The 25,787-nt window shown below is 38.1% G+C and overlaps 1 protein-coding gene across 1 annotated transcript in view; it reads left to right on the top strand.

Moving 5' to 3' along the window:
• The window catches only part of Dgkk (diacylglycerol kinase kappa), a 134,507-nt gene that overhangs the window by 57,392 nt on the left and 51,328 nt on the right, over positions 1-25,787 (top strand). Inside the window, exons 3-7 of the mRNA XM_034486088.2 lie at positions 1,508-1,588; positions 3,382-3,486; positions 24,428-24,563; positions 25,005-25,111; positions 25,385-25,510. Coding sequence (XP_034341979.1) covers positions 1,508-1,588; positions 3,382-3,486; positions 24,428-24,563; positions 25,005-25,111; positions 25,385-25,510 — 555 coding nt within the window. The remainder of the gene's footprint in view (positions 1-1,507; positions 1,589-3,381; positions 3,487-24,427; positions 24,564-25,004; positions 25,112-25,384; positions 25,511-25,787) is intronic.

Below are 25,787 nucleotides of genomic sequence, written 5' to 3'. Positions count from 1 at the left end.
ACTAATCCCCTTGCACAATTAGGTGGTAGTATTTTCCTTTTCCCTTTCCTGTATCTTCCTTTGTATAGATTACCTGGTTAGTTTCTGTATCCAGAGGTGCCTACCAAATTCGTTGGGCCCAGTGCAAAATGAAAGGACAGAATGCTTTATTCAAAAAACAGAAAAAAATGTCATTAATGGTACTAACATAAAATGTTTCATATTTATACTAAAATATAAAGTGTGGATTTATGGTGTTTTAATTTGATACTTAATGTTATTTATAAAAGAAAAAATTAGCATGAGATTTGCCATTTAATTTTCTTTTCTACCATTCAAGTTTTAAATGTAAATATAAGAGCATTTAACCTATAGAAAGAACAACTATCATTATATAATTTGTGGTAGTAGCTCATACATGTATTCTGTTTTCAGCAATATATAAAACTAGTTCTTTTTTTCTGCTTTTTTATATTTTCATGTTCTGCCTATTAAGAGGAACAGTAGCTTGCCTGAGCTTTCTTTTTCCTTCGGTGTCTTCCTTTTCAGTATAAATGGTTGCATAACCTGAGGATAAGAACATGAATAATAATTAATAGAACAGGGCTTCCTGGTTGCTTGTTTCCTAAAAACCACTACCTTTTCTTCATGTTTGTAGCAAGTTCTAACTTCAGCAGACTGTGTGGACTGTCAGTATCCCTGCCTGCTCAGTCATACACATTTCACACTTTGTGCTTGCAGCAACTACTACTATGATGGAATTCACTAGAATTCTAAACTCAGGCCTATGACAAATGCAATTAGTATGCCAAGACACAGGGTGGACATGCATCTGATACGTGTCTCCTGTGTTCATGTGCACAGCCCATGGTCTTATTGGGCTTTATTTACAAAACACGAGCCCAAAGATCAAATGATCAGGAATTTAAAGATGACAACAACAAAGCATTAAACCAAGTCCTGGGCTATTCTGAACATGGAGTCTTGCATGACAGCACAAGTTACATAGTGATCAAACAGCCTTGTCCTCCTGATAGTACTGATGTCCAGCTGATACCTGGGCAGCAACTACCACATCAATTATACCAGGAGATCCAGGTTCCAAACTAGATGTGACAAGATAGTCAAAGGCTGCCAACCCAATTAATAATAATAATAATAATAATAATAATAATAATAATAATAATTTATACTACAAGTTCCCCAGGTAGGCCATATTTTGTCATTTTATCTAGCCTTAAATTTATATATGGATAAGTCTGAACTGACCAGCCTAAGACTTACTACAAGTCCATGGAAAAGTTGTAGGAAAGCTGTATTTTTATTTAGTTTTATACTTGCTATATCTACAAAAATCCTGTAACTATATAAATCCTATCCCTCAAGACAAATAAATAATTGGGTCATAACTGCCAAAAAATGTTTATCAGTGTGTATATATATATATATATATATATATATATTTCAATGTCTATTTGTGCTAACGAATCCAATGACTTCTTATCATTCTCCTCCTATGTCTTTCCAGTTTGCACACTTTGAAACAATTGATCTGTCTCAAGTCGTCTTGGCAGAAAGTAGCTGGAGAAATCTTTACCACGGTTTTTGTGTAAGTAAGAGTGAGAATATCTGAATGTGCATGGATGGGACTGGCTGAGAAGAAGGGTGGTTATAGCTGCTTGGTCCATTTTGTGGGCGGCATCAGATTTATTGTGTCTTCTTTTATTGCAAAGTGTTATTATTCATACAAATTTCCACTAGCCTCCTGATAGGACAGTGAGTACTAATGTAATGTTCCCTATAAATAAGCTGCTATAAAGCCAAGCTGACTTTAGGGGACAAGGGGCCTTTGACTATTATAGCATTCAGTCAGTCCTCTTGGTAAATGTAATTTAGAAGTATTGTTAGAAGGGGTTACAAGACACGGGTTAGTCATAGGAAAAATTAGAATAACCAAGGTCCATGGCATTATTTCCTTTGATGCTATAGATGACCTTCAGTGAAATCTAGCCCACAGTGAGGTTTCGGATGAAAATACTTCTAAGAAAGCAGAGGACGTGTTGAGGGCTTAGTGCGCCTGGAATGTTGTGCAGCTTTGGTCACTCATGTAAATCTAAACCAAAATAATCACTGAAAAGTATCAAGTCCACTAGCTCCAAAGACTCCTCACTTCTCCCGAAATGGTCTTCCCCAGCCTCACCTGTTGCTTATATCAGGTTTCTTCTTGAGGCTGCTCTATCCCTTATCTTAATGAAAGCTCGGGGCCACTGCACAACAGATTAGCTAAGAATAGATGTGACATGAAGGAGTGAGTGTAGCCATGTTCCCAACCAGGTTCTGTGCCTATCTACCACGAATCAAGAGCAAAAGGAGACAGAAATTACGTGTTAGTCTGGTTAGCACTAGCTTCCATTTGAGGCGTTCATCATAAAACTAAGCAGGGCCATTGAAACAATGACTGATATCATAGCCAATCTTGTTTTCTCTTACTATCTGGGGAACGTCCCAGTTCTGTTCATGGTCTCCATCATTAAGACCTTCAGTACTGAGCCAGTGAGATGACTCTAGTGCAAGCTCAACAACCTGAACTTAATCCCTGGATCCCATCGAGGAAGGAGAGAACCAACACCTAATAATCGGCCTTCCTACATGGTCTTCGCCACATGCACACCTACACTCACATGCATACATGTATATACAAACATCACATACACACATGCACCCAGTAATAAATAAACAAGCAAACAAGTAAACCCAGCAACAAACAATCAGACAGCCAGAATGAATAAGACATTCAGAGTGGCGTTGATACTATTCCTGTCTGGGTTCTTGCATTATCACAAGGGATTAAGAGAGACTACTGTAAATTTCCCTTTCATTTATCCCTGTTTATGATAAAGAAAGAAACTGGATTGAGCAGTGAACAAGTAAAAATGTTACACAAGCAAGCTCAGTTTAGAAATAGATGGCATGTAGCTGAATGCTTAAGAGTGTGGAGTCAAGAACCAGAGAATTTGCTTCATTTTTTTAACTGCTGGGTAACTCTGGAAAATCATTTAGCTGTCCTTGTCTCAGTTGTCCTGGCTATGAAATGGGAACAATTACAATGGCCATCTCATGGGACTTTAATGAAGTTTGATGGAAATAATATGCCTAAAAGTACATTGGAATAGTTCTTGGCATCTACGAAGTGGTATTAAAATCTTCATTATTACTATCATAATTATTATTGTTTTGAATAGTTATTAAAGCAGCTGAGGGTGGCTCTGGAAACTTATGTCATATTCAAGAAGTGGCTTGGAATATGCTTGGTCCCTATGTCTAATTTCATAGAATGTTTTCAGTTTTTGGACAGGGGGCTTTGTTGGTGAAAATCAACTAATAATTGAATGTTTTCTTTAGGTTATCACACCACATCGAAAATTCTCTCTAGTTGCACCCACCCGGCAAGACATGGAAGAATGGATTAACATCATAAAAACTGTCCAACAGGGAGAAATCCATCAGGTAAGGTGAATGATAACAAAACCGCACAACTCTCATAAGAAAATATTTAAGTGACTAAGAAATAGTAAAATAGGAGACACTATCCAGCCAGGACGTCTATATAGCTATCATTTTGAAACCTGTTTAGAACTCCTCACAAATAGGAGAAATTCACTTAGGCTCAGACCTTGGTAACATGTAACTTAGACTCTTCTGTACACATCTGGCAGATATGTCATTGTATATCCAATGAATAAAATGTAGAGGATGTTTTTGTGCAGCTAACTTAGACATCCATGATACTATGAAAGTGGCAATCAGTAGTTTAAATTCCTGTATTCAGAATAACAATAATAACACTTAAAGGAAACTAAGGCTGAAAAAGAAAAAGGAATCACATCAAGGAGAAATAAGCACTCTCTTGAAAACAAAACAAAAGAGAATTTTTGGACCCCGACTCTGTAATCCCTAGGCTTATGTCTTTAAATGTTATACAAATCTACCCTTTCTATCCATTACAAAAGAAATGTAGAAGGAAGGAAAGAGCAGCCTACGCAGCAGCTCATCAAGGTTCTTTTCTCCTTCACCATCTCTAAAACACTCAGTGCTACTATTCAGACTGTGAGATCTGGCCTCCACCAGCTCTTCTGTAAATCTACCACAAGTACAATCTATATCATTTGCAAGATGGAAAGGATCATGTCATTTATTTACTTAGAAAAGTGTGTGCATCACAGCGAGGCTAGATAAACCTTTTTGAAAGAATTCGTAAATATAAGGGAGACCTTGAAGTGACTGTTGACTTCGAATGATACAAAGGCCGCCCTAAAACCAAATTCTTCTGTGAAAGTCTTGGAGATAAAGGAGCAAAGTGAGCACAGTCTTTAAAGACCTTGATGTCATACACTATAATTTTAAAACTCCAGAAGAAAATGTATCACAAAAAGAATCTTAATGTCTTAAATAACGAATGAACAACAGAGAATTGGTTTGTGCATTTAGGCTGGAGCAGAATTCTCAGTAAAAATGAGGCTTAGAAAATAAAAATAATGTCCTTGAGAAGATCCATCTTCCCCCATATTTCTAGGATTTCTCAGGCTTCTGACCATTTGGTGTCATCACTATACATTTGACTGTTCATGACTATGGTGGGGGTAACATGCCAACATGACTAAACTGGAGCCTCCAGCATATTATGAAGCCCTCTTACAGGCTTACAATATAACACTCAATTGACAGTCCTCCCCATAGCATCTGATAATAGGTTTTCACTTGACTTAGCATTTAGTATTTAACTGCTTTGCTCTTCTTCCTTTCCTGATGGAGTAGTATATCCCCCACTCTGGCAATGAGGCCAACATTAGAGGCAGCAACAAAGAGTTGGTCATTCTTTACTGCTCTGCTGTTCTTATCCTTGAGGAGCAATGCCTTTCTCTTGGCTTACTTCTATCCAAACTGGAATGCTTCTTATATATCACATAATGTTTTCTATTTCACAAATGGTCACGTGGGATATTTAGAATTGTAATTATTAGCCTAGGAATGCAAAAATCCTAGAGAAAATTGTCAGGAAATAGATGTGTCATTATTCACCCCAGTGAATTAAACACCTGGCTATTAACAACCCATCACATGCTAAAAAGAAAAGAATAATATGCTTGTTTACTCTCTTGGAAGAATTGGATGAGGACGGAATCCAAACCTCAGTGGAGTTGCCTCAGGGACCTAAATACATTAAGGAACACTTCTAGCTGCTGGACAAAGCCCTCACCACGAAAACCTTAGCATTTAATCTTGCTTAAGGCTTAAACAGGCAAATATTTCCCTTTTTTATGCACCTAGTATATAGCAATCTTTCCTATCTTCTGTCACCAGTAGTGCCTGACATTTGTGGTGACAAAAGATTAATCATGGGTTTAGTGACATATTAGAGTACTGACAAAGTCATTGAATAATCTATTGGAAACTATTCAATATATATACTACTAGATGTTCAGTTACATTGCCAAATATGTTGGGAAAAAATGTAGACTTCTACTTCCTGGCCCTAGTGAGCTTTTACGTAGTTAGGGAGACATGATGCTACTACTGACAGTTAATTCTCAGATAAAACAGATAATAAGCTGGGCGGTGGTGGCACACAGCTTTAATCCCAGCACTTGGGAGGCAGAGGCAGGCGGATTTCTGAGTTCGAGGCCAGCCTGGTCTACAGAGTGAGTAACAGGACAGCCAGGGCTACACAGAGAAACCTTGTCTCAAAAAAAACCAAAAAAAAAAAAAAAAAAAAAAAACAGATAATAAATTAGTACAGGAGTGCAAAAGATGAAAGGACAAGTATCTAGAGTCTTCTGGGAAGAATTAATAAAGAGACCTGAGACTGACCTTGAGAGATAAATGGGACTTAATTAGGAGCCAGGGTTTGGGCCAGCATGGAGTCCCAAACTAGGATACTAATATAAGAAAAAGCTAAGCCAAGAGAATTTTCTTGAAAAGCAATGAAACGTGGCTAGAAAACGTTTAGGAATATGAACGTAAGAAGCATAGCCAGAGAGGTGAAGTAGCTATAATGGCAGAGGTTTTTCAGTGCTAGGGCGAGGAATGAAGGCTTACAATATGATGACATTTCAATGGAAAGTAGATTGAAAAGAGAAGAGTTGTTCAGTTGTATAGTTTAGAAATACAGAATAGAGAATGGGAGAGGTGGCTTAGTGGGTAAAACTTGCTAATGAGCATGAGAACCTGAATTTGCATCCCCAGCACCCACATAAAAAGCCTATCATGGCAGTGTATTCCTTTAAATCCAGGACTGAGGCCATGGAGGTACAGAGGCAGGTGGGTTCCAGGAGTTAGTTGGCCAACCAGCGTGGCTAAGATTGCAATGTCTAGGCTGAGGGAGAGACCCTGTCTCACAAAGTAAGTTAGGGAGCAATACATGTTGATACCTCATGGCCTCAACTACACTTGTACACATGTATGTCAAATGTGTCCAGACAAGTACACACATACTCTCACCCACATACAGAACACAGAATGGATTAGACAGGGGAACAATAGAGGCTAGAACTTCAGGGAGTTATATACACTTGAGGCAAAACAAAGGTAAATCCCTGTCTTAGTTAGGGTTTTACTACAGTGAACAGACACCATGACTAAGGCAACTCTTATAAGGACAACATTTAATTGGGGCTGGCTTACAGGTTCAGAGGTTCAGTCCATTATTATCAAGGCAGGAACATGGCAGCATCCAGACAGGCATGGTACAGGAAGAGTTGAGAGTTCTACACCTTCATCTAAAGGTTGCTAGTGGAAAACTGATTTCCAGGCAGCTAGGGTGAGGGTCTTAAAGCCCACACGCACAGTGCCACACCTACTCCAACAAGGCCACACCTACTCCAACAGGGCCACACCTTCTAATAATGCTACTCCCTGGGCCAAGCATGTACAAACTGTCACAATCCCAGTAGGATGGTTTGAAAAAGCAGACAAGGAGTAAATACTAATTTGTAGATAGTGGACTAAGAAAAAGAAGCTATATATAAGAAAAAGATACAGTGGGAATGAGGGCACAAGTCAATGGTAGAACACATAAACTACCAAGTTAAAGGTCCTTGGTTTTGTCTGCACCATTGAAGGAGTGTGGTAGGAAGGAGGTTTTGACAGGGAAGTAAGGTACTAACAAGGTTCCATTTCATGGAGTGCACCTTATGTCAAATCAGACATTGGTTGGTTACTCTGACGAGCTTTGTGCCACCATTACCCCAGCATATTTTGGAGGCAGGACAGCATTGTAGAGCAATGGTTTTGTGGCTGGGTTGTAGAATACATTCCTGTACCAAAAACCACTAGAATATTATTAAGGTGAAGTTCCTGTGGAGGCAGCAGCTCAATCTCTCCCTGTTCAATGAATTGTGTGAATGTGGTCTTCAGCAATGGGACCTTGCCGCCAGTTTTCGGAGAGTAGACTACTGTCATGGCAATAGCCTGGGTTGTTTAAGATTTCCATGGGACCCCTTTGGCCATTTGTAATTTGGCCATTGTTATAATTTAGTCCAGGTGCTAGAAGCTTCCTTATGTAATAAGATATGGCCAGTTACGACTATATCTCCCCCTTTACTTGGACCCTTTATTAGGATTGGCTTCTTATTATATTTTAGGAAGTTTCCATTACAGTAGGTTTCCAACCTTCAAATGCCCCTCAGTTCAAGCTTTCTCTCCCTGTCCACCTGACCCTCCCATTTCCAGTACATCTACCCTACCAGTTCATCCATAAAATTTATTCTATATTCCTCTCCAAGGGAAATTCATGTGTCCCCCTTAGTCCCTTCCTCAGTGCCTAACCTCTGGGTCTACACATTGTACATGATTATCCTTTATTTCACAGCTAATGTTTATTTGTAAGTGAGTGAGTACATACAATGTTTATGTTTCTGGGTATGAGTTACTTCACTCAGGATGCCCTTTGGTTTTGTTTGTTTGTTTTTTGTTTAGGTTGTTGTTTGTTTTTTTTTTTTCTAGTTCCAACCATTCATCTGCATATAACATGGCATTTTTTTTTTTAACAGCTGAGCAATGCTCCATTGTGTAAATGTACCACATTTTCTTTCTTCATTCTTCTGTTGAGGGACATCTAGGTCATTTCAATTTCTGGCTATTATGAATAGAACAACAGTGAACATGGCTGAGCAAGTGTCCTTGTGTTAGGATGGATCATCCTTTGGATACATACCCAAGAGTGGTATACCTGGGTCTTGACGTAGATTGACTCCTATCTTCCTGAGTAACTACCATATTAATTTGTAGAGTGGTTGTACACGTTTTCTCTCCCACCAGCAAAGGAGTGTTTCTTTTTCTCCACATCCTTACCAGCATGGACTGTCACTTGAATCTTTGATCTTAGCCATTCTGAGTGGTTTAAGATGGAATCTCAGGATCATTTTGATTTGCATTCCCCTGATGGCTAAGGATGTTGAACATTTTAGGTGTTTCTCCGTCATTTGAGTTTCCTCTATTGAAGATTCTGTTTAGATATATACCTCATTTAAAGCTTGGATTCTTTGTTTGGCTTTTTAGTTTTTTGATATCTATATCCTTGGGTTCTTTATATATCTTGGATATTAATCCTGTTGGATGTGGAGTTGGTAAAAATATATTTTTCCATTCTGTAGGCTGCAACTTTGTCCAAATTACATCAACCTTTGCCATGTAAAAGCTTTTCAGTTTCATGGGGTCCCATTTATTAATTGTTGATCCTAATGCCTGCACTACTAGTGTTCTGTTCAGGAAGTCCTCTCATGTGCCAATGAGTTCAAGGCTATTTCCCACTTTCTCTTCTATCAGGTTCAGTGTATCTGGTTTTATATTGAGGTCTTTGATCCATTTGGAGTTGAATTTTGTACAGGGTGATACAATGAGTCACTTATGTATACTATCCTATCTCTGCAATGACCCCTTCCTTTCCAATTTGTGTCCACTTGATCTGTCCTTTGCGTTTCTCTCCATTTAAGTTGATGTTGTCTCTGGGCTTGCTGTGAACTTCCTTTAAGGTGTTTAGGTATGTCCCTTAGATCCGGATTCTCTCCAGGATTTTTATCATGAATGGTATCGTGTAGGCATAAAGTTTTCACAACCTACTTTTAATAAGGATTCAACCTCTCCTCTAGCCCACCACCCAGCAGAGGTAGTGGAAGAGAAAAGTTATTAGGGTATGGGGGAAGTGGATTTATTTAGCAATACTTTTGGGAGGGTCAAGCTCCATCTTCTTGGTCAGTTCTGTAGCAAACACCAAATAAGACTCAGCAGCTACAGTCCAGTCCTCTAGCAAGCAGACACCAGTTGGGAACCAGCAGCTGTCTTTCAATCCTGAAGGAACTGGCAGGCTTACCAGGCTGCCTGAGGCAAGGCTGTGAAGCAGCAAGCTGCCTGAAGGAACATCAAGAGCAATTCTTGTGCAAGTTACAAATTGAGCTCAACAACCGTATGTAAAGCGAACCAATTCATGTGTGTCTTTAGCAAAGACTATTGAGGCAGAGCAAACCAAACCAATGCTTAGTGCTCATCTTCCACTGGCTGTGGGGTCATATTTATACTCCTTCATCACAGGTCCTTTCGTGTGTTTGCTAGATCAAAACATCCTTTCACCTGTGTCTGCTTCTGGAAATCAGTCTTTCACGTGTTTGCTTTAGCAAGACATCCTTTCACCTGTGTGTGCTCCAGCAAACCATCATTTGACGTAACTAACTTTCCAAAGAAACTAGAAGTTTCCAATTCAGGGTTGGATTTTGTCAAAGGTATTTTCTGCATCTAATGTGATGATCATGTCGTTTTTGTCTTTCAGGTATTTTATATGATAGATTACATTTATTGCTTTTTTGGTTCGTAGATAAGGTTTACCAGTATTTTATTGGGTGTTTTGTATCTATGTTTCTAAGGGATATTAGTCTTTTAATTCTCTTTGTTGAGTGGTTTGGGTATTAGAATAACTGTGGTCTCATAAAATGAATTGGCTTTTGCTGTTGTTGTTGGGAGGCTTTTAATAACTGCTTCTATTTCACTAGTGGTTATAGGTCTGTTGAAATTGCTTATTTGGTGTTGATTTAGCTTTGGTAAGTGGTGCATAGCAAGAAAATTATTCATTGCTTTTAGATTTTTCAAATTTGATGATGTACAGGTTTTTAATGTATGCCTTTAATATTATATTCTCTGGGTTTCCTTGACATCTGAGTTTACGTTCTCCTTTCCATTTCTGGTTTTATTAACTTGGATACTCCTTCTCAGCCTCTTAGTTTCGACAGAGATTGCCTAGCTTGCTGATAAACAAGTCTTTGTTTCATTGTTTTCTTTGTTTCTATTTTATTGATTTCAGCCCTGAGTTTGATTATTTCTTGCCATCTATTACTTTGGGGAATGATTTCTTTCTTTCTTTCTTTCTTTTTTTTTTTAGAGTTTTCAAGCAGACTATTAAGTTGCTAGTCTCAGATCTCTCCATTTTTTAAATGTAGGCACTCGGTGCTATGAATTTGCCTCTTTAGAATTGTGTTCATTGTATCACATGAGATTGGCTATGTGGTGTATTCACTTTCATTAAATTCTAGAAAATCTTTAATTTCTTCATTTAGTTCTTTGTCTTAACCAGTTTTTCAATCGGTAGGGAGCTGTTCAGTTTCCATGAGTTCATAAGCTTTCTGTTGATGATATCCAGCTTCGATCTGTGGTGGTCTGATAGGATGCATGGAGTTGTTTCAATTTTCTTGTATTTGATGAGGCTTCCTTTGTGTCTTAGTATTTGTTCAAGTTTGGAGAAAGTTTAATAAGGTGCAGAGAAAAATGTGCATTCTTTCGTGTTTGGATGAATTTTTTTTAAAGATTTATTTATTTTATGTATATGAGTACACTGTAGCTAATCTTCGGACACACCAGAAAGGGCATCAGATCCCATTACAGATGGCTGTGAGCCACCATGTGAATGCTGGGAATTGAACTCAGGACCTCTGAAAGAGCAGTCAGTGTTCTTTACCACTGAGCCATGTCTCCAGCCTGGGTGAAATATTTTTTAAACATTTGTTGGGTCCGTTTGTTTATAATGTTGGATAGCTCCAGTTCTTTGTTTAATTTTTTTGTTTGGATGTCTATTGATAAGAGTAGTGTATTGAAGTGTCCCACTATCAGTGTGTGAGGGTCAATATGTGATTTGTGGGATAGTAGTGCTTTGGTTACATACTTGGGTGTCCTTGTATTTTGGGCATAGATGTTAAGAATCACAATGTCCTCTTGATGGATTTTTTTTTCCCTTTGATGAGAACGCAGGCAGTGTCCTTCCTATCTCTTCTGATTTGTTTTTTGTTTGAAGTCTATTTTGTCACATATTAAAATGGCTTCACCAGCTTGCTTCTTATGTCTATTTGCCTAGAATTCCCAGTGGCCACACCTATTATGTCCACAAAAAAATTTCCTACCACGCAATACACAGCCATCACATTCTCCTGAAAAAATAGTGAATAAACAGAAACCAAGGGGGGAAAATCCACCCAACAAAGACAAAACCAGATATCAGCACCTAGAACTATAATCATAGCAAACCAAGATGCTGAGACACCAGCAGAAAAATAGTAACAGCCAGAACACTATGTCTCTACTAGAGCCCAGAAACCCCACTATAGCACACCCTCACTAGTACAACATAGTTGAAACATAATAAAATACTTCTTAAAAGTCCGTACAAAGAGGATCATAAGGAAGAAATGTGCATGGCTGTGGTACATTGTAGCAAATTCAGACTGCCTGTGCATATACTTTTACTAACTAAGCTTTTTTGTCCTGTGTCAAGTCATGAGGATACCACTTTAACTTGCGTGTATGCACATGCATGCGCACAACACACACACAAACACACACACCCAACAAAAGAAAAAAGCCCAGTGCAGTGGACAGAAATGAATAAAACTGTTAAAAGGATATAGAATCAGTAAAGAAAAATATAAACTGACAGAATTCTAGAAATGAAAAATTTAGGAATTGGAACAGGAACTACAGAGGTAAGCTTCACCCAGAGTATACAAGAGGTGGGAGAGAAAGTCTCAGGCATTGAAGATATGATAGAAAAAAATAAATACATTGTTCAAAGAAAATGTTAAGTCTAAAATACTCTTGATATAAAACATCCAGGAAATTTGGGACCCTGTGAACAGACCAAATTTAGGAATAAGAAGAAAGAGAAGAAACACAGGTAGATGCACAGGACATATTTTCAATAAAGGATAGAACAAAATATTTTCTATGTATTTATATTTTCCTGAAGAAGGACATGCCTATAAAGGTACAAGAGGCACATAATAATCAAAACAGTAAATGTACAAAACAGGGAAAGAGTATTGAAAGCTGCAAGGGGAAAAAAACTAATAATAAATAGAGGGAGACCTATTAGAATTACACTTGACTTCTCAATGGAAACTCTAAAAGCCAGAAGGGCCAGGACAGATGTATTGCAGAGACTCTAAGAGATCAAAGATGTCAGCCTAGACTGCTATATACAGCAAACCTTTCAGTCACCATAGATGGAGAAAGAAAGGCATCCCATAACAAAACCAAATTTAAACAATCTATCTACAAATCTAGACCTATAAAGGGTGCTAGATGGTAAAGCTCAACCTAAAACCATCAACTATTTCCAAGAAAACACAGGAAATAAATAATTCCAGAGTAGACAAAATCAAAAGAAGAGAAACAAACCATCACTACCACCACCACCACCACCACCACCACCAACAACAACAACAACAAAGTAACAGGAATCAACAATCATTGGTCGTTAATATCTCTCAACATCAATGGTCTCACTTTATCAATTTTAAAAAATTTCAGACAGAATGGATGTGAAACAGAATCCATCCTTCTGCTGTATCCAAGAAACACCCCTCAATATCAAGAATAGGCATTACCTCAGCGGGGGAGGGAAGTATGGTTGGAAAAAGATATTCCAAGCAAACAGACCTAAGAAGCAAGCTGGTATAGCCACTTTAATATCTAACAAAATAGACTTCAAACCAAGAATATTTGTTTTTAAACTTTGACATGCAGAAAAAAGAACTATTATAAAAGTATTGCATAGATAATTTATTTTCTTTGTTTTATTTTACAAAACAGGGATTGGATCTAGAATCTGACACTATTTCTCTCTCTCTCTCTCTCTCTCTCTCTCTCTCTCTCTCTCTCTGTCTCTCTCTCTCTCTCTGTCTTAATTGCCCGTAGTTCTTTGTGTAGGGTTGAGGTCTCCTGGGCTTTCTTACTCAGTCTGTATTACCATGTCTACTGTTCAGCTCAGGGCTAGACAATCCTGCTTCATGGATGTAGCTTCTTCCACTCCTAGGAAACAATCTCACAACACAATCCCTGTTCCTTTGGCTCTTACAATCTTTCACCTACCTCTTCTGCAGTGATAATGTGTATATATGTATGTAACAATAATTAATGAAAATAGATTGATTAATGAAAAGAGAAATCTATTTGAAAAAGAGCAAGGAGGGGTATATGGGAGTGCTTGGAAGGAGGAAAGGGAAGAGGCAATTGGTATGAATATTTTATGATCCAAAAAGGAAAAGAAATAAGTAGTTTAAGTTATTTTTAAAGCAGGAGCATACCAAATTGCCCAGGCTAGCCTTGAACTCATTCTGTAGTCTTTGAACATGTGTCTTCCTATCCTCAAAGAAACTGATATTAGATCCCCATGTTACCAGTCTCGATAATTCTAACATTATGTGTTAGGTCTGCTTTTAAGTTTTTGATGGATCTCTCTACTGTTTTTTATATTGGTTATATTAATTTGCATTTTAATAAACACATTTTAAAACTCCCTTTGTTCAATATCCTTTCCAACACTTTGTACCTCTCATTGTTTTCTTAGTTTTTTATTTTTTAAATTTTATTTATTCACTTTAAATCTCTCACACTGCCCTCCTCCTGCCTTCTACTCCTCTTCTTAAAAAAGATTTATTTTATGTATCTGAGTACAGTGTCGTTGTCTTCAGACACACCAGAAGAGGGCATCTGATCTCATTACAGATGGCTGTGAGCCACCATGTGGTTGCTGGGAATTGAACTCAGGACCTCTGTAAGAGCAGTCAGTGCTCTTAACAGCTGAGCCATCTCTCCATCTACTCCTCTTTTGTGTGTTTGCTTTTTTTCTAACTAGCCTGTTTGTCTGTGTTTTTTTTTATTAGAGGACTGAGTCCATTGGTGTAGAGAGATATTAATGACCAGTGAGATTATTAGTTCCTGTTATTTTAATGTTGGTGATGTGTGTGTGTGCGCGCACGCTTTTGCTGGTATAGAATTACTTATTTCCTATGTTTTCTTGGATGCAATTACTCCCCTTGGGTTGGAGTTTTCCTTCTAGTATTTTCTGTTGGGCTGGATTTGTGAATAGATATTGTTTGAATTCGGATTTGTCTTGAAATTTTTTGTTTTCTCCATCTATGGCAATTGAGAATTTTGTTGGGTATAGTAGTCTAGGTTGGCATCTGTGGGTTTTTTAGAGATTGCAAGATATCCAGGCCCTTCTAGCTTTTAGAGTCACTTGAGAAGTCGGGTGTAATTCTGATAGGTCTGCCTTTGTATGTTACCTGGCCTTTTTCCTTGATGCTTTTAAATATCCTTTCTTTGTTCTGTAGATTTAGTGATTTGATTATTATGTTGTGGGAGGATTTTCTTTTCTGGTTCAGTCTAGTTGGTGTTCTCTAAGCTTCTTGTGTGTTTATAGGCATCTCTTACTTCAGGTTGGCAAAGTTTTCTTCTTTGATTTTGTTGAAAATGTTTTCTTCATCTTGAAGCTGGGACTCTTCAAACTTCTATTCCTATTATTCTTAGGTTTGCTCTTTTCATAATATCCCAGATTTCCTGGATATTTTATGTCAGGAACTTTTTAGATGTAACATTTTCTTTGACTGATATATCAATTTCTTCTATTGTATCTTCTACACCTGAGATTCTCTCTTCCATCTCCTGTGTTCTGTTGGTGATGCTTAGGGTCTCTTCCTGTTCTCTTTCCTAGGTTTTCCATCTTCAAGATGCCCTCAGTTTGTGTTTTCTTTATTACTTCTGATTCCACTTTCAGGTCTTGCACAGTTTTATTTATTTCCTTCACCTGTTTAATTGTATTTTCCTGTATTTCTTTAAGGGATTTATTATACCTTTCCTCTTTAAAGGCCTCTATCATTTCTAGAAGATTGGATTTAAGGTCATTTTCTTGTGCTTTGGTTGTCTTAGGATATACAAAGCTTGTTGTAGCAGGCTAGCTGTGCTCTGAGGGTTCATATTACCCTGGCTTTCATTGATTGTGTTCTTTGGAGGCCCTTTAGCCATCTGGATGGCTTTGGTCCCTGGATGTTCCTGTTGTGGTAGGTATTGGGAGGAGGATTAACCTCAGTGGTCCTGGTGTGGCAGGCCTCTGGTGGGTATCCTTGGGCTTTATAGTTCAGGCTCAGCAAGTCTGATGAGGGTGGAGGGAGAATGGATGTCCAGCGGGGATAGCAGGCGACTCAGGGCAGCTTGTGGTGCCCCGGAGGACTCAGAGAGCAGGGCAGTTGGGGGGAGGACGAGGAGGGAAGGTAACCTGTATGGTTCAGGCTCCGTAGGTATGATGAGGTGGGTGGAGAGGTGGTGGGAGAATGGATGGCCAGCAGGGATAGCAGGCTGCTCAGGGCAGCTTGGCATGCTCCAGAGGACTCACTGAGCAATGTAGATCCTCTCATCTCTTTTGATCAGAGTATTCTACCAGGAAAAAGATGGTATCTCACCATGGTTTTGATTTGCATTTAGTGATTAGTGATGCTAAGCATTTTCAATTGACCTTCATGAAAAAAGTGATTTTTTATGTTTGTTTTTTAAAATTAAAATATAGTTAACATCATTTTATCCCCCTTTGCTTTCTTCCCACCAACCCTCCCATGCTCCTTCTAGAAATACTGGCTTTTTTTTCTTTAGTTGAGATAACACACACACACACACACACACACACACACACACATCAGAAAATTTAGGGTTGCTTGTATGTCTATGTTTTCAAAGCTGGTTAATTGGTAGTAGATAACCAATTAGGGGCCCATCCTGTTCTCAGCACTTCTTCTCTTCCTATAAGTCTTTAGTTATGGGTAGAACTCTATGAGCTTTCCCTCTTCCATGTCAGCATGCCTATTGGTGCTGTTGTTATTCAGGTCTTGTTTAGGCAGCCATATTATTGAGGCATCATGGATGACCTTCCCTGTAATTTCTAGAAAATACAGTCTCATAACAGATTTCCTGGTCCTCTGGCTCTTAAATCTTTCCACCTCCTCCTCCTGAATGTTCCCTGAGCCTTGGGTATAGAAGCTGTGTTGGAGATAAAGCTTCAGAGTTTGGCATTCCGTGATCAGTGGTTCTCTGCATTTTGACCAGTTGTAGTTTTCTGAAATCATCTGTGTCAGTTTGCAAAGAGAAGTTTCTTTGATGGCGGTGGGATATCTACACTTATCTGTGGATAATAAGAATAGATCTTTAAAATGCAACAGGGAATTATGCTGGCTTAGTAAAGTGGCAGTCATAGGTTGTCCTCTAAGTTATGACTTCACTAGCCCTGAGGAGTTAGCTAGGTGTCGAGCACTAGGCCTGCTTTCCCTTCTGTTGAGCAGGCCTTAAGTCAAATTGGAAGATTGTTAGTTACCACCAAGATATGGGTGCCACTATTGCAATCTTAAGTTTATCAAGCCGTGCGTGCATTCTTGGTTCATAGGTGTTGCAGCTGGATAGGACTGGATAGTTGCTCCCCTCCCTTGGAAACTCACATAGCCCCTTCCAATACCATGAAAGCAAGTCCTAAGGAGGTTTACTGGTCAGATCCTGTGTCCAAAATGCATGGTGATTTCAACAATAGAGATTTACCCCATCAAGGTCAATAGCAATAGTCTATATTGTTTTAGAAGTTTCTTAAACTTCCTTGAGCAGCAACTCAAAAGAAAGCCTAGTATTTGGAATTTTGTTAAACTATAACTCTGGTGGGAAATATTGTCTACTCAAGAAGGATAACTTCATTTGAAATGTGTGTGTGTGTGTGTGTGTGTGTGTGTGTGTGTGTAATATACATATGCATTATATATAATTTAAATAATTTAATTTTAATATGATTCTATATGGTTTAAAGACATCCTTAGTGTTACTGAATCTTCCTCCCCCTTTCCTTCTGTACTGAACTCCTTCCCCACTGCAATTAATGCCCCCTCATCTTACCCATTACCCCCTCCAAGTCACTTTTATCATTTTATATTCCTTTCTAATGATAACACTTGATTTTGTTTTCAATCGAATTTCTTACATATTTTGGATATTATATCCTTCTCAGATTTGCAAATTTTTCTCCCATTTTGTGGCCTCTTACTCTGCCTTATTTCTTTGTTTACTCTCATCCCATTAGTCTAGTTTTACTTTGGTTACCTGTGCTTTCAAGGTCACATAAGGAAAAGTATTGTCCAAATCATTGTCACAGACAAGACCGCCTCTTCTAGATTTTAGTAATCTTACAGGTTTGAAACTTTTATTTGCATCTTTAATTTGTTCTGATTGATTTTTGTATATGATAGGAATGCCAAATTTTATTCTGCATATTGATAAGCAGTTTTCCCTGCAGCATGTGTTGAAGAAAGATGTCCTGTCTCCATTTTGTTCTCTACAAACCTTTGTGAAAATTTGTGATAAGTTTATGGGTCTATTTTGTGGTTTTCTGTTTCATTTTTATATATTATTTTAATGCTGGTACCATGATGTTTTGATTATAATCACCTTATGTTTTCAAATCAAGGAGTATGATACCTCTGGCTTTGTTCTTTTGCTCAAGATTATTTTGAGTTCCATACAAGTTCAAAGTAGTTTATTCCATGTCTATGAGGATGACATTGGAATTTTCATGGGGATTGTGTTGAATCTGTAGACTGTTGTAGACATTTTCATAGTCCTAATGCTTATCATCCCAAAACACATATCTTTCCATTTATTTGTGTTTTCTTACTTTCTTTCACCAGTTTAATACATTTTCACTATGTAGATTTTTTTTATACCCTTGGTTATATTTACACTCAAGTACTGAACTTTAAATTTGCTTTTACAAGTAGGATTCATTTCTTAATGGTTTTGATAGATCATTATTAACATATAGAAACCCAAATGATTCTTGGATTCTGATTTTATATCCCACTATTTTACATAACCATTTAAAATATTTTTTTCGCCTGTGAGCAATGAATATTATTGTAGGATCAGCTCATCAGCAAATAGAAACAAGGTTTTTTTGGTTTGTTTGGTTAGTCGGTTGTTTTTTTACATTTTTCTTTTTCTATTAGAATAGTTCTTTGTTCTTTCTCTTGTCTAATTTCTCTGCTAGGACTCCCAGTACTATGCTGAAAAGGAGTGACATTTGGCGTCCCATTTTGTCCTTGATCTTAGAGGGAAAGCTTTCAGCTCTTAGCTATTGAGGACTGTGTTATCTATGGATTCATCATAAATGGCCTTTGTTGTGTTCAGATAAATTTTCTTTGTTTATAACCTACTGAGATCTATCTGGAAGGGATGTTGAATTTTGTCAAATGCTTTTTCTGTATCTGGTCCTGTTAATTTATACTTGGTTTTGTTAATATAATACGTTGTGTTTATTGAGTTGTGTATGCGGAACTCTTTTGACTCACAGTGACAAATTCCAATTGAACATGGTTATCAAATTTGGTTTGCTGTATTTTGTCAAAGATTTTTGCATCTATAGTCATCAAGAATATTGGCCTATAAGTTCATTTATATTTTTGTAATTGTTTTTCTATTCCTTTAGCGTCAAGGAAAATCAGTCTTGTAAAATGAGTTTAGGAATATTGTTCATTCTCTGATTCTTTAGAGGACTTTAAGCATTTGTGGTTCTGAGGCACAAACTCAGTACCTCATGCACTCAAGGCAATAACTTTACCACTGAACTACAATCACAGTCCTTTCTTCTTTAAGTGTTTGGTAGAATTAAACAGTGATGCTATCTGAGCCTGGAATTTTCTTTGGTGAATGACTTTTATTATTTATTCAATCTCATTACTTGTCATTGTTCTGCTCTGATTTTCTCATCATTTATGATTCAGGCTTAGTAAGTTGTATGTATCTTGGCATTTATTCATCTCTTTCTTATTGGGAGTGAAGGTAGTGACAAAGACCCACTTTCTTTCTGTGCCAAGGATGGCAATCTTTGTGCTGTGTCTTCATATGACAAATACAAGAGTGAGAAGATTCTGAAGGCTCTTATATAGGAGCTAATATCATTCATTATGGCTCTATATTCAGAACATAGTCATTTTTCAAAGGTTCTCTAGTAATGCCAACATATTGAGCATAGGGATTTCAGTATATGAGTGGGGCATTAGCTGGGCAGTGGTGGCGCACGCCTTTAATCCCAGCACTTGGGAGGCAGAGGCAGGTGGATTTCTGAGTTCGAGACCAGCCTGGTCTACAGAGTGAGTTCCAGGACAGCCAGGGCTATACAGAGAAACCCTGTCTTGAAAAACCAAAAAAAAAAAAAAAAAAAAAAAAAAAAAAAAAAAAAAAAAAAAAGAGTGGGGCATTACACAACCATTCAATCCATTGCAAGTGCAGAATCTTATTGGAGCAATGGAGTGTGTATTTTAGCAATGAGAAATATCAAACACACGCACCCAACTGTTCAGCTCTGAAAGCTTTAGGCCAACTGACCTGTCTTTGATATTTGTATGCCTGCTACCGTTTTGAATCTCTCTTCAAATTTGATTTTTAAAAATCTGTATCAGCAAATAGAAAGGCCTGTGGTGACATAAAATGCCAATTCATGGCTGCTAAAACAAAGCACCCAAAAAATTCGTGACTTAAAGCACACAAATTTACAAAGTGGGTGTAATTTATAAACCCGTATAGTCTTATCACTTAGGAGAAGATCAAGGCCATCCTTAGCTAAAGAACAAATCCGAGGACAGCTGGAGTCACATGAAACCTGCTTAAAACAAAACCAAAAACCAAAACCAAAAATGTATTCTTTTACAGTCCTTGGAAATCAGAATTTGTCGGAAATCAAGTTGAGAGTAGAACTACGTCTCTCTGAAAGCCTTAGGGAAGAATCCTGTGCCTCTTCCTAGGCTTTGGTGGTTACTAGAAATCCTTCGTGTTCTTGCGTTTGCACCATATCATTCCAGTCTCTGCCTCAGTCATCACAGGGTGCTTTCCTGTGTGTCTATTTGTTTTGTATCTTCCCAAGTTATTTGCCTTTGCCTGTATACAAATCTCTTTGGATAACAATACCAGTAACATATTAGCAAAACTCCTTGTATGTTCCTCTCTGTCCTCTGCGATTGTTCCTTTTGAGGGGTAATATTTTTTCTCTACCTGTGGACATGTGACACCTCAAAACCAAATTTTCTGCCTCTAAAATCCCATATTAGAAGTAGTAGAGGATTGATACTCTCATTCTGAAGAACTAAAAAGGCTACTGGTCTAAAGAAAGCTAGAACCCGGAAAGACAAGTTCCCTTAGGTTTATAGGTCTGCAACTAATTATCTATGGCTCAGTGTTGTTATCTTCCAGTGTCAGCCTCTCAGCCTATATAAGTGGCATCTTCTCTCTCTAACTAAAGTAGTGGTCCTACCCTCCATAACGAAAGAGGCAGTGACTTCCGCCGATAGGCCCCCACTGTCATATTGGCAAGAACAACAATTTTGAGCCCCTTGCCAGCATGTCTAACCCTCAAACCATCATTGGAACCCATTACTCTATTTTTCTGAAGGAACAATACATATTCACCACACCCAATAGCTTTATTTGTCAAGTCTCAGAAGTCTAACAAGCTCCTTTTGCTGAGTCAAATACTAAACCTTTCAGGCCACAGTAACAGTATTGTGCTGAGAAAGCTGATTTGAAAATCATGTCTCGTACTGAATCTATGTAGAAAAGTTTGTCTGTCTATACCATGGGTATGCACTCTACAGTGCACTATTTTGTGCTTAAAATACAGATAGGTTGAGAATAGAGAGGTTAAGAAATTTCCAAATCTTTAAGTTCTGGCAACTTTTTATTTAATAGATCATTTGTGAGCTGAACTGTAACCCTACCCCAAACTCATATGTTGACAATTCATCCTCCAAATGTGACTACACTTAGAAATAAGACTTGAGGGAGGTGATTAAGGTCAAATGAAGCCATGATGGCAGGGACCAAATCCAATCAGGCTGACAGTCTAGTGAGAAAAAACAAGAAAGGTCTCCTTCTTTCTTCATATGCATGCATTATGTAAAAGCCATGTGCACAGATAGTGAGAAAGCAGCCCTAGTCAAGCCATGAAGGAGGCCCTTGGGAACAACATTGGTTGACTGCTCTTAAACTTTCCCATCTCTAAACAGTGAGAAGATACCTTTCTGTTATTTAAGCCATCCAGTCTGTGCATTTTGTTATGAAAAGCTAAATAGACTAAAAACTGCTCTCACATCTGGGTGGGGCTGGTGCACTTCTTTAATCCTTGCACTTACGAGGCAGAGGCAAGTGGATCTCTGAGTTTGAGGCCAGCCTGGTCTATAGACAGAGTTCCAGAACAGCCAGGGCTACACAAAGAAATCCTGTCTTGAAAAACAAAACCCAAACCAACCAACCAAACAAACAAAAACAAACAAATAAACAACAAAAAAAACCCCAGTCAAATAGTTCCCATGGCAATTTATCACATTCCTGTTGCTTTTTCTATAAGCAGCAGAAAGAAACCAGACTGCACCCTCAATACTTTACTTGGAAGTTTTGTCAGCTAAGGGTTCAAGTTTATCATTCGAACCCTCTTCTTGTCATACAACATCATAACAGTTCTGGTCCACTCTAAAAAGTATCACCTTTCTATCAGTTTTCTAGAATGTTTCTTGTTTCCATCAGACAGTACCAGGAGCAGCTCATATTTCTAATAATATTCTACTCAAGGCAGTATAGTCCTTTAAATATCGTATGTCTCAAAAATCATAGTAGTTATATAATTAACAACTGTAAAAACCAGTTCTGTATTTTTTTAGGATCTGTTAAAGAAACATCTACATCCCAATCCCAAAATCTATATTCATTTTCCAGGATTGCTGTAACAAACAAAAACCATGTGGACTGAAACAACAGGGATTTATTCTCTTATATTTCTAGATGATAGAGATTTGGATTTGTGTTCATGATGCAGTCAGAGTTGCTTTGGAGCTCTAGAAAGAGAATGATTCTTTGTGTCTTCTTCTTCTTCTCCTTCTCCTTCTCCTTCTCCTTCTCCTCCTCCTCCTCCTCCTCCTCCTCCTCCTCCTCCTCCTCCTCCTCTTTCTTTTTCTCTTTCTCTTCTTCCTCCTTTTGTTTTCCTCCTCCTTCTCCTCCTCTTCCTCTTCCTCCTCCAGTTTGGTGATTACAGATGAACCTTGATATTTCCTGGCTTGCAGGTGCATTATTGAATCTCTTCCCCCACTGTCACATAATATGCTCATCTGTGTGTCTGTGTACTCTATATTATCACAAATCGTTCTCTTCTCTGATTACATCTCTTTCCATATTTTCTTATTCTTATAAGGACAACAGTCCTTGAATTAAGTCCCATTTGATTGCATCTGCTAGTGTTTCCCAGTAAAGTCACATTCATGGACACCAAAGGTTAGGGACTTGAACATGCTTGAGAGGACATACAAACTACCACACATATTCATCCAGGACTGGATGTATCAAACTTTCCTTAGAGAATAAAATGAACAGAAGGGATATAAATTCTATTTCCTTAACAACTGAACCAAAGCAATGTCCATAGTTAGTACATAATCAAGATACCCAACCAGAGTTCCTTATTTCTTCTACTTGGTCATATAGAGCCTTGCATATTCTTTAAACAAATATTTTCACCACACTATGACTATCTCTTTGAGAATGGTTTCTCCCATAGACGGAGTTTCTTGATATCTGTGGTTTATTGATCTCTGTAGTTCCAGTACTTAGTATGTTACCTGACATATAGTTATAGGTTCCTAGTAATTTGGAAAGAAGAGAAGGAAAATGGAAGAGGGAGAGATGTTTGTTTACTTGTAGTCAGCAGCCTTGGGAATAGAAAGGAATTGTGATCTCAGAGTGCCAATGTCAAGACTCTCTGCTTTCTATTCTGATGTTCCCAGGCCTGAAGCTTTTCAAGGTGTCAGTATACAATAAAATTCCAATCACAAAGAAATGCCAAATTGTCACTTCATCATGGTAGCTTTTTCTACCAAAAAAAAAAAAAAAACCCACAAGAAGATTCTATCCAACAGTAGTTTAACACATAACCAGCATGCCCATGGGGAATAAAAGGTCAGAGAGTACTCTGTCCAGGCTGTGTCTTGGATGGGTAATTTCAGTAAATAGATTAAGCTTGAACTTAAATCTGAGCCCTCAAGAGCAACCTCTTTAATAGTCTGCTGTCAAGTTATATCTGGGAGAATGTATTGTTCTTTGAAAGTCTTCCCATGCCTTTGCACACACAACCCATTATAAACGACAAGAATAAAAACCTATATGTGTCTATGTCTAAACTCTTTTTTAAAGAAAAAGGCAGAGAAGAAAGTGAAATAATCATGCTAACTAGAGAAAGGATGGACAATTGTTATGAAAATATACACAGAACTAAGTCAGGGGACTTCAGTGTCCATATATCTATCTATACAATTGGAATCATCTATGATACATGAAAGTCAGGCTGTGCTATGCAAATGTTGTGCTCACAGGCATGATAACAAAATGACAAGTTAGTATGAAAGGAGACACCATAAGGGCAAGGACTGTATCTTGTTAATCATTGTATCTCAAATGCCTTGAAAAAGTACCAGGCATATAATACTAGCAATTCAGTAAATATTTGTTTAATAGCTTATTGGATGGATTAAAATGATTAACCAAGAAACTGCTGTAGGCAGTCAAAGCGTGATTTAAAAAAAAAAGTTCCTGAGAGAAGGATTTAAAGCTCTCTCAAGTGTTGTCCAAGTAAAGCAATGCTTTGCTCACTAGGCAGCAGTGTTCTGAGGAAGAGATAAACCCTCGCAGGCACTCCTTAGTTCAGCCTGTGAGCCCTGCCACCTGCCTGCCTTTGGTTCCCTTTGCTTCCTATTTAAAGAGAACCAAGACCAGTCAGAACAAACTCTGCTTCCATTAAACTAATATGGCAGTTTGGAGCAAAGAATACAAAGACCCTTGCTTCTGTCTTCAGCTCCTCTTTGAGATGACTCCCATTTTTTTTCCTTCTGAAGGGAGTCATAAAAGAAAATTAAAACAAAAAGTGGCGACTGTGTCTAACTCTCAGTCCTCTCCTTCACACGCTTTGACACTTACAGTGTGAGCCATTTCAGCCCCAGCAGCAGATTTTCTGCCCTTCCCCAATCCACCTCTGTGATTAACCGGCCCATTCTTTCTTGTCTTTGTTTTACCTTAGATACCTGCAGCCGAAAACAATCCTTTTCTTGTCGGAATGCACTACTGGTATGTCAGTAATAATCCTCGAAGTCAGTTCTGCAATGTTTGTCGAGAGAACATTCCTGCCTTATCTCGAGATACCATCGTCTGTGAAGGTACCTTTCTGATTGCTTTAGAAAGCAGAGCTCAGTGGATAGAGCTAGGCATGAAGCATTTAGTATTACTGACCCAATCTAAGCCTTTGGTTCTTACGTGGAGTTAATCCTAATGGTGGGAAAGCCAAAGAGAAATTAGCATGAAGGTGTGTTCTCATGAATAAAAATGGAGGGTTGGATATAGGAAGATGGGACTATATGGCCATAAGGATTGAAAACTCAGAAATAACATCTTTCCTACTATTAATTGTACTGTAAAAATGGACAGTAGGCAGTTTAGCTAGCAAGGAACTGGTTCACTTTAGAAGTAGGCCTCTCTGAAAATGGGTCAAAACTATTCAGAAAGTGCTTGAATTCTAACCTCCAGAGAAGCTTAGGGTAGGGCATTAGAATTTACATTGTCACCAGATTTACACCTATTTTTTCTTCCTCCTTTCACAGTATGCAAGGTGAAGTCTCACAAATTCTGTGCATTGAGAGCAAACAAAGATTGCAAATGGAATACTTTATCCGTAACTGATGACCTTCTTCTACCTGCTGATGAAATAGTAAGTAGTAGCCATATTCTCCTCCCACTTTTTAAAGTCATGACATACAGGAACAGGAAGAGTTCTCTCTGACACTAGACAATACAGAGTCTCTTCTACAGTGTCTTATGACTGACAGATATCAATGAGTTAAACCCCAACTCCTACTTTTCCTTAGTCAGTGACATTGAGGGCATTCATGGGACTTTCATCTAATTCCATGATTAATAGAATTATCCCAACCTTTCCTTCTTTTATCATTAATTTCTACCTCTTGCCTTTTTTTCCTTTCAGCAAACAATGCCACATCAGTGGGTAGAAGGAAATATACCTGCTGGCTCTCAGTGTGTTGTATGTTACAAGGGCTGTGGAGGTCATCGCAGACGTCAGGATTTCCGCTGCCTCTGGTGTGGCTCTACGGTAAGACTCTTCCCATATCTTTGATACTTCAGTTTATTTCTAGAGAAGAGGTAGATTGGAGATTGTAACTATATGAGGATAAATAGATAAGTAGACATGTGGATATAAATTCTATAGTACAGAGCCCAGTAACTTGGCCTTTCATAGATGGTTATGGAGTCTTTGGGAGATTTAAGGTGTTCATAATCTGATGCTTCTTAATTGATGAAGCCATCTTGGAAATGAGAAAAGCTGAATTCTAAACTGGCAATACGATCAATTAGAAATAAATTCTGGA

This window comes from Arvicanthis niloticus, chromosome X (assembly GCF_011762505.2).
Source record: "Arvicanthis niloticus isolate mArvNil1 chromosome X, mArvNil1.pat.X, whole genome shotgun sequence".
NCBI lineage: Eukaryota > Metazoa > Chordata > Mammalia > Rodentia > Muridae > Arvicanthis > Arvicanthis niloticus.
Note: the sequence above shows the minus strand (reverse complement) of the source record. Positions and strands in the feature narration are given on the sequence as shown.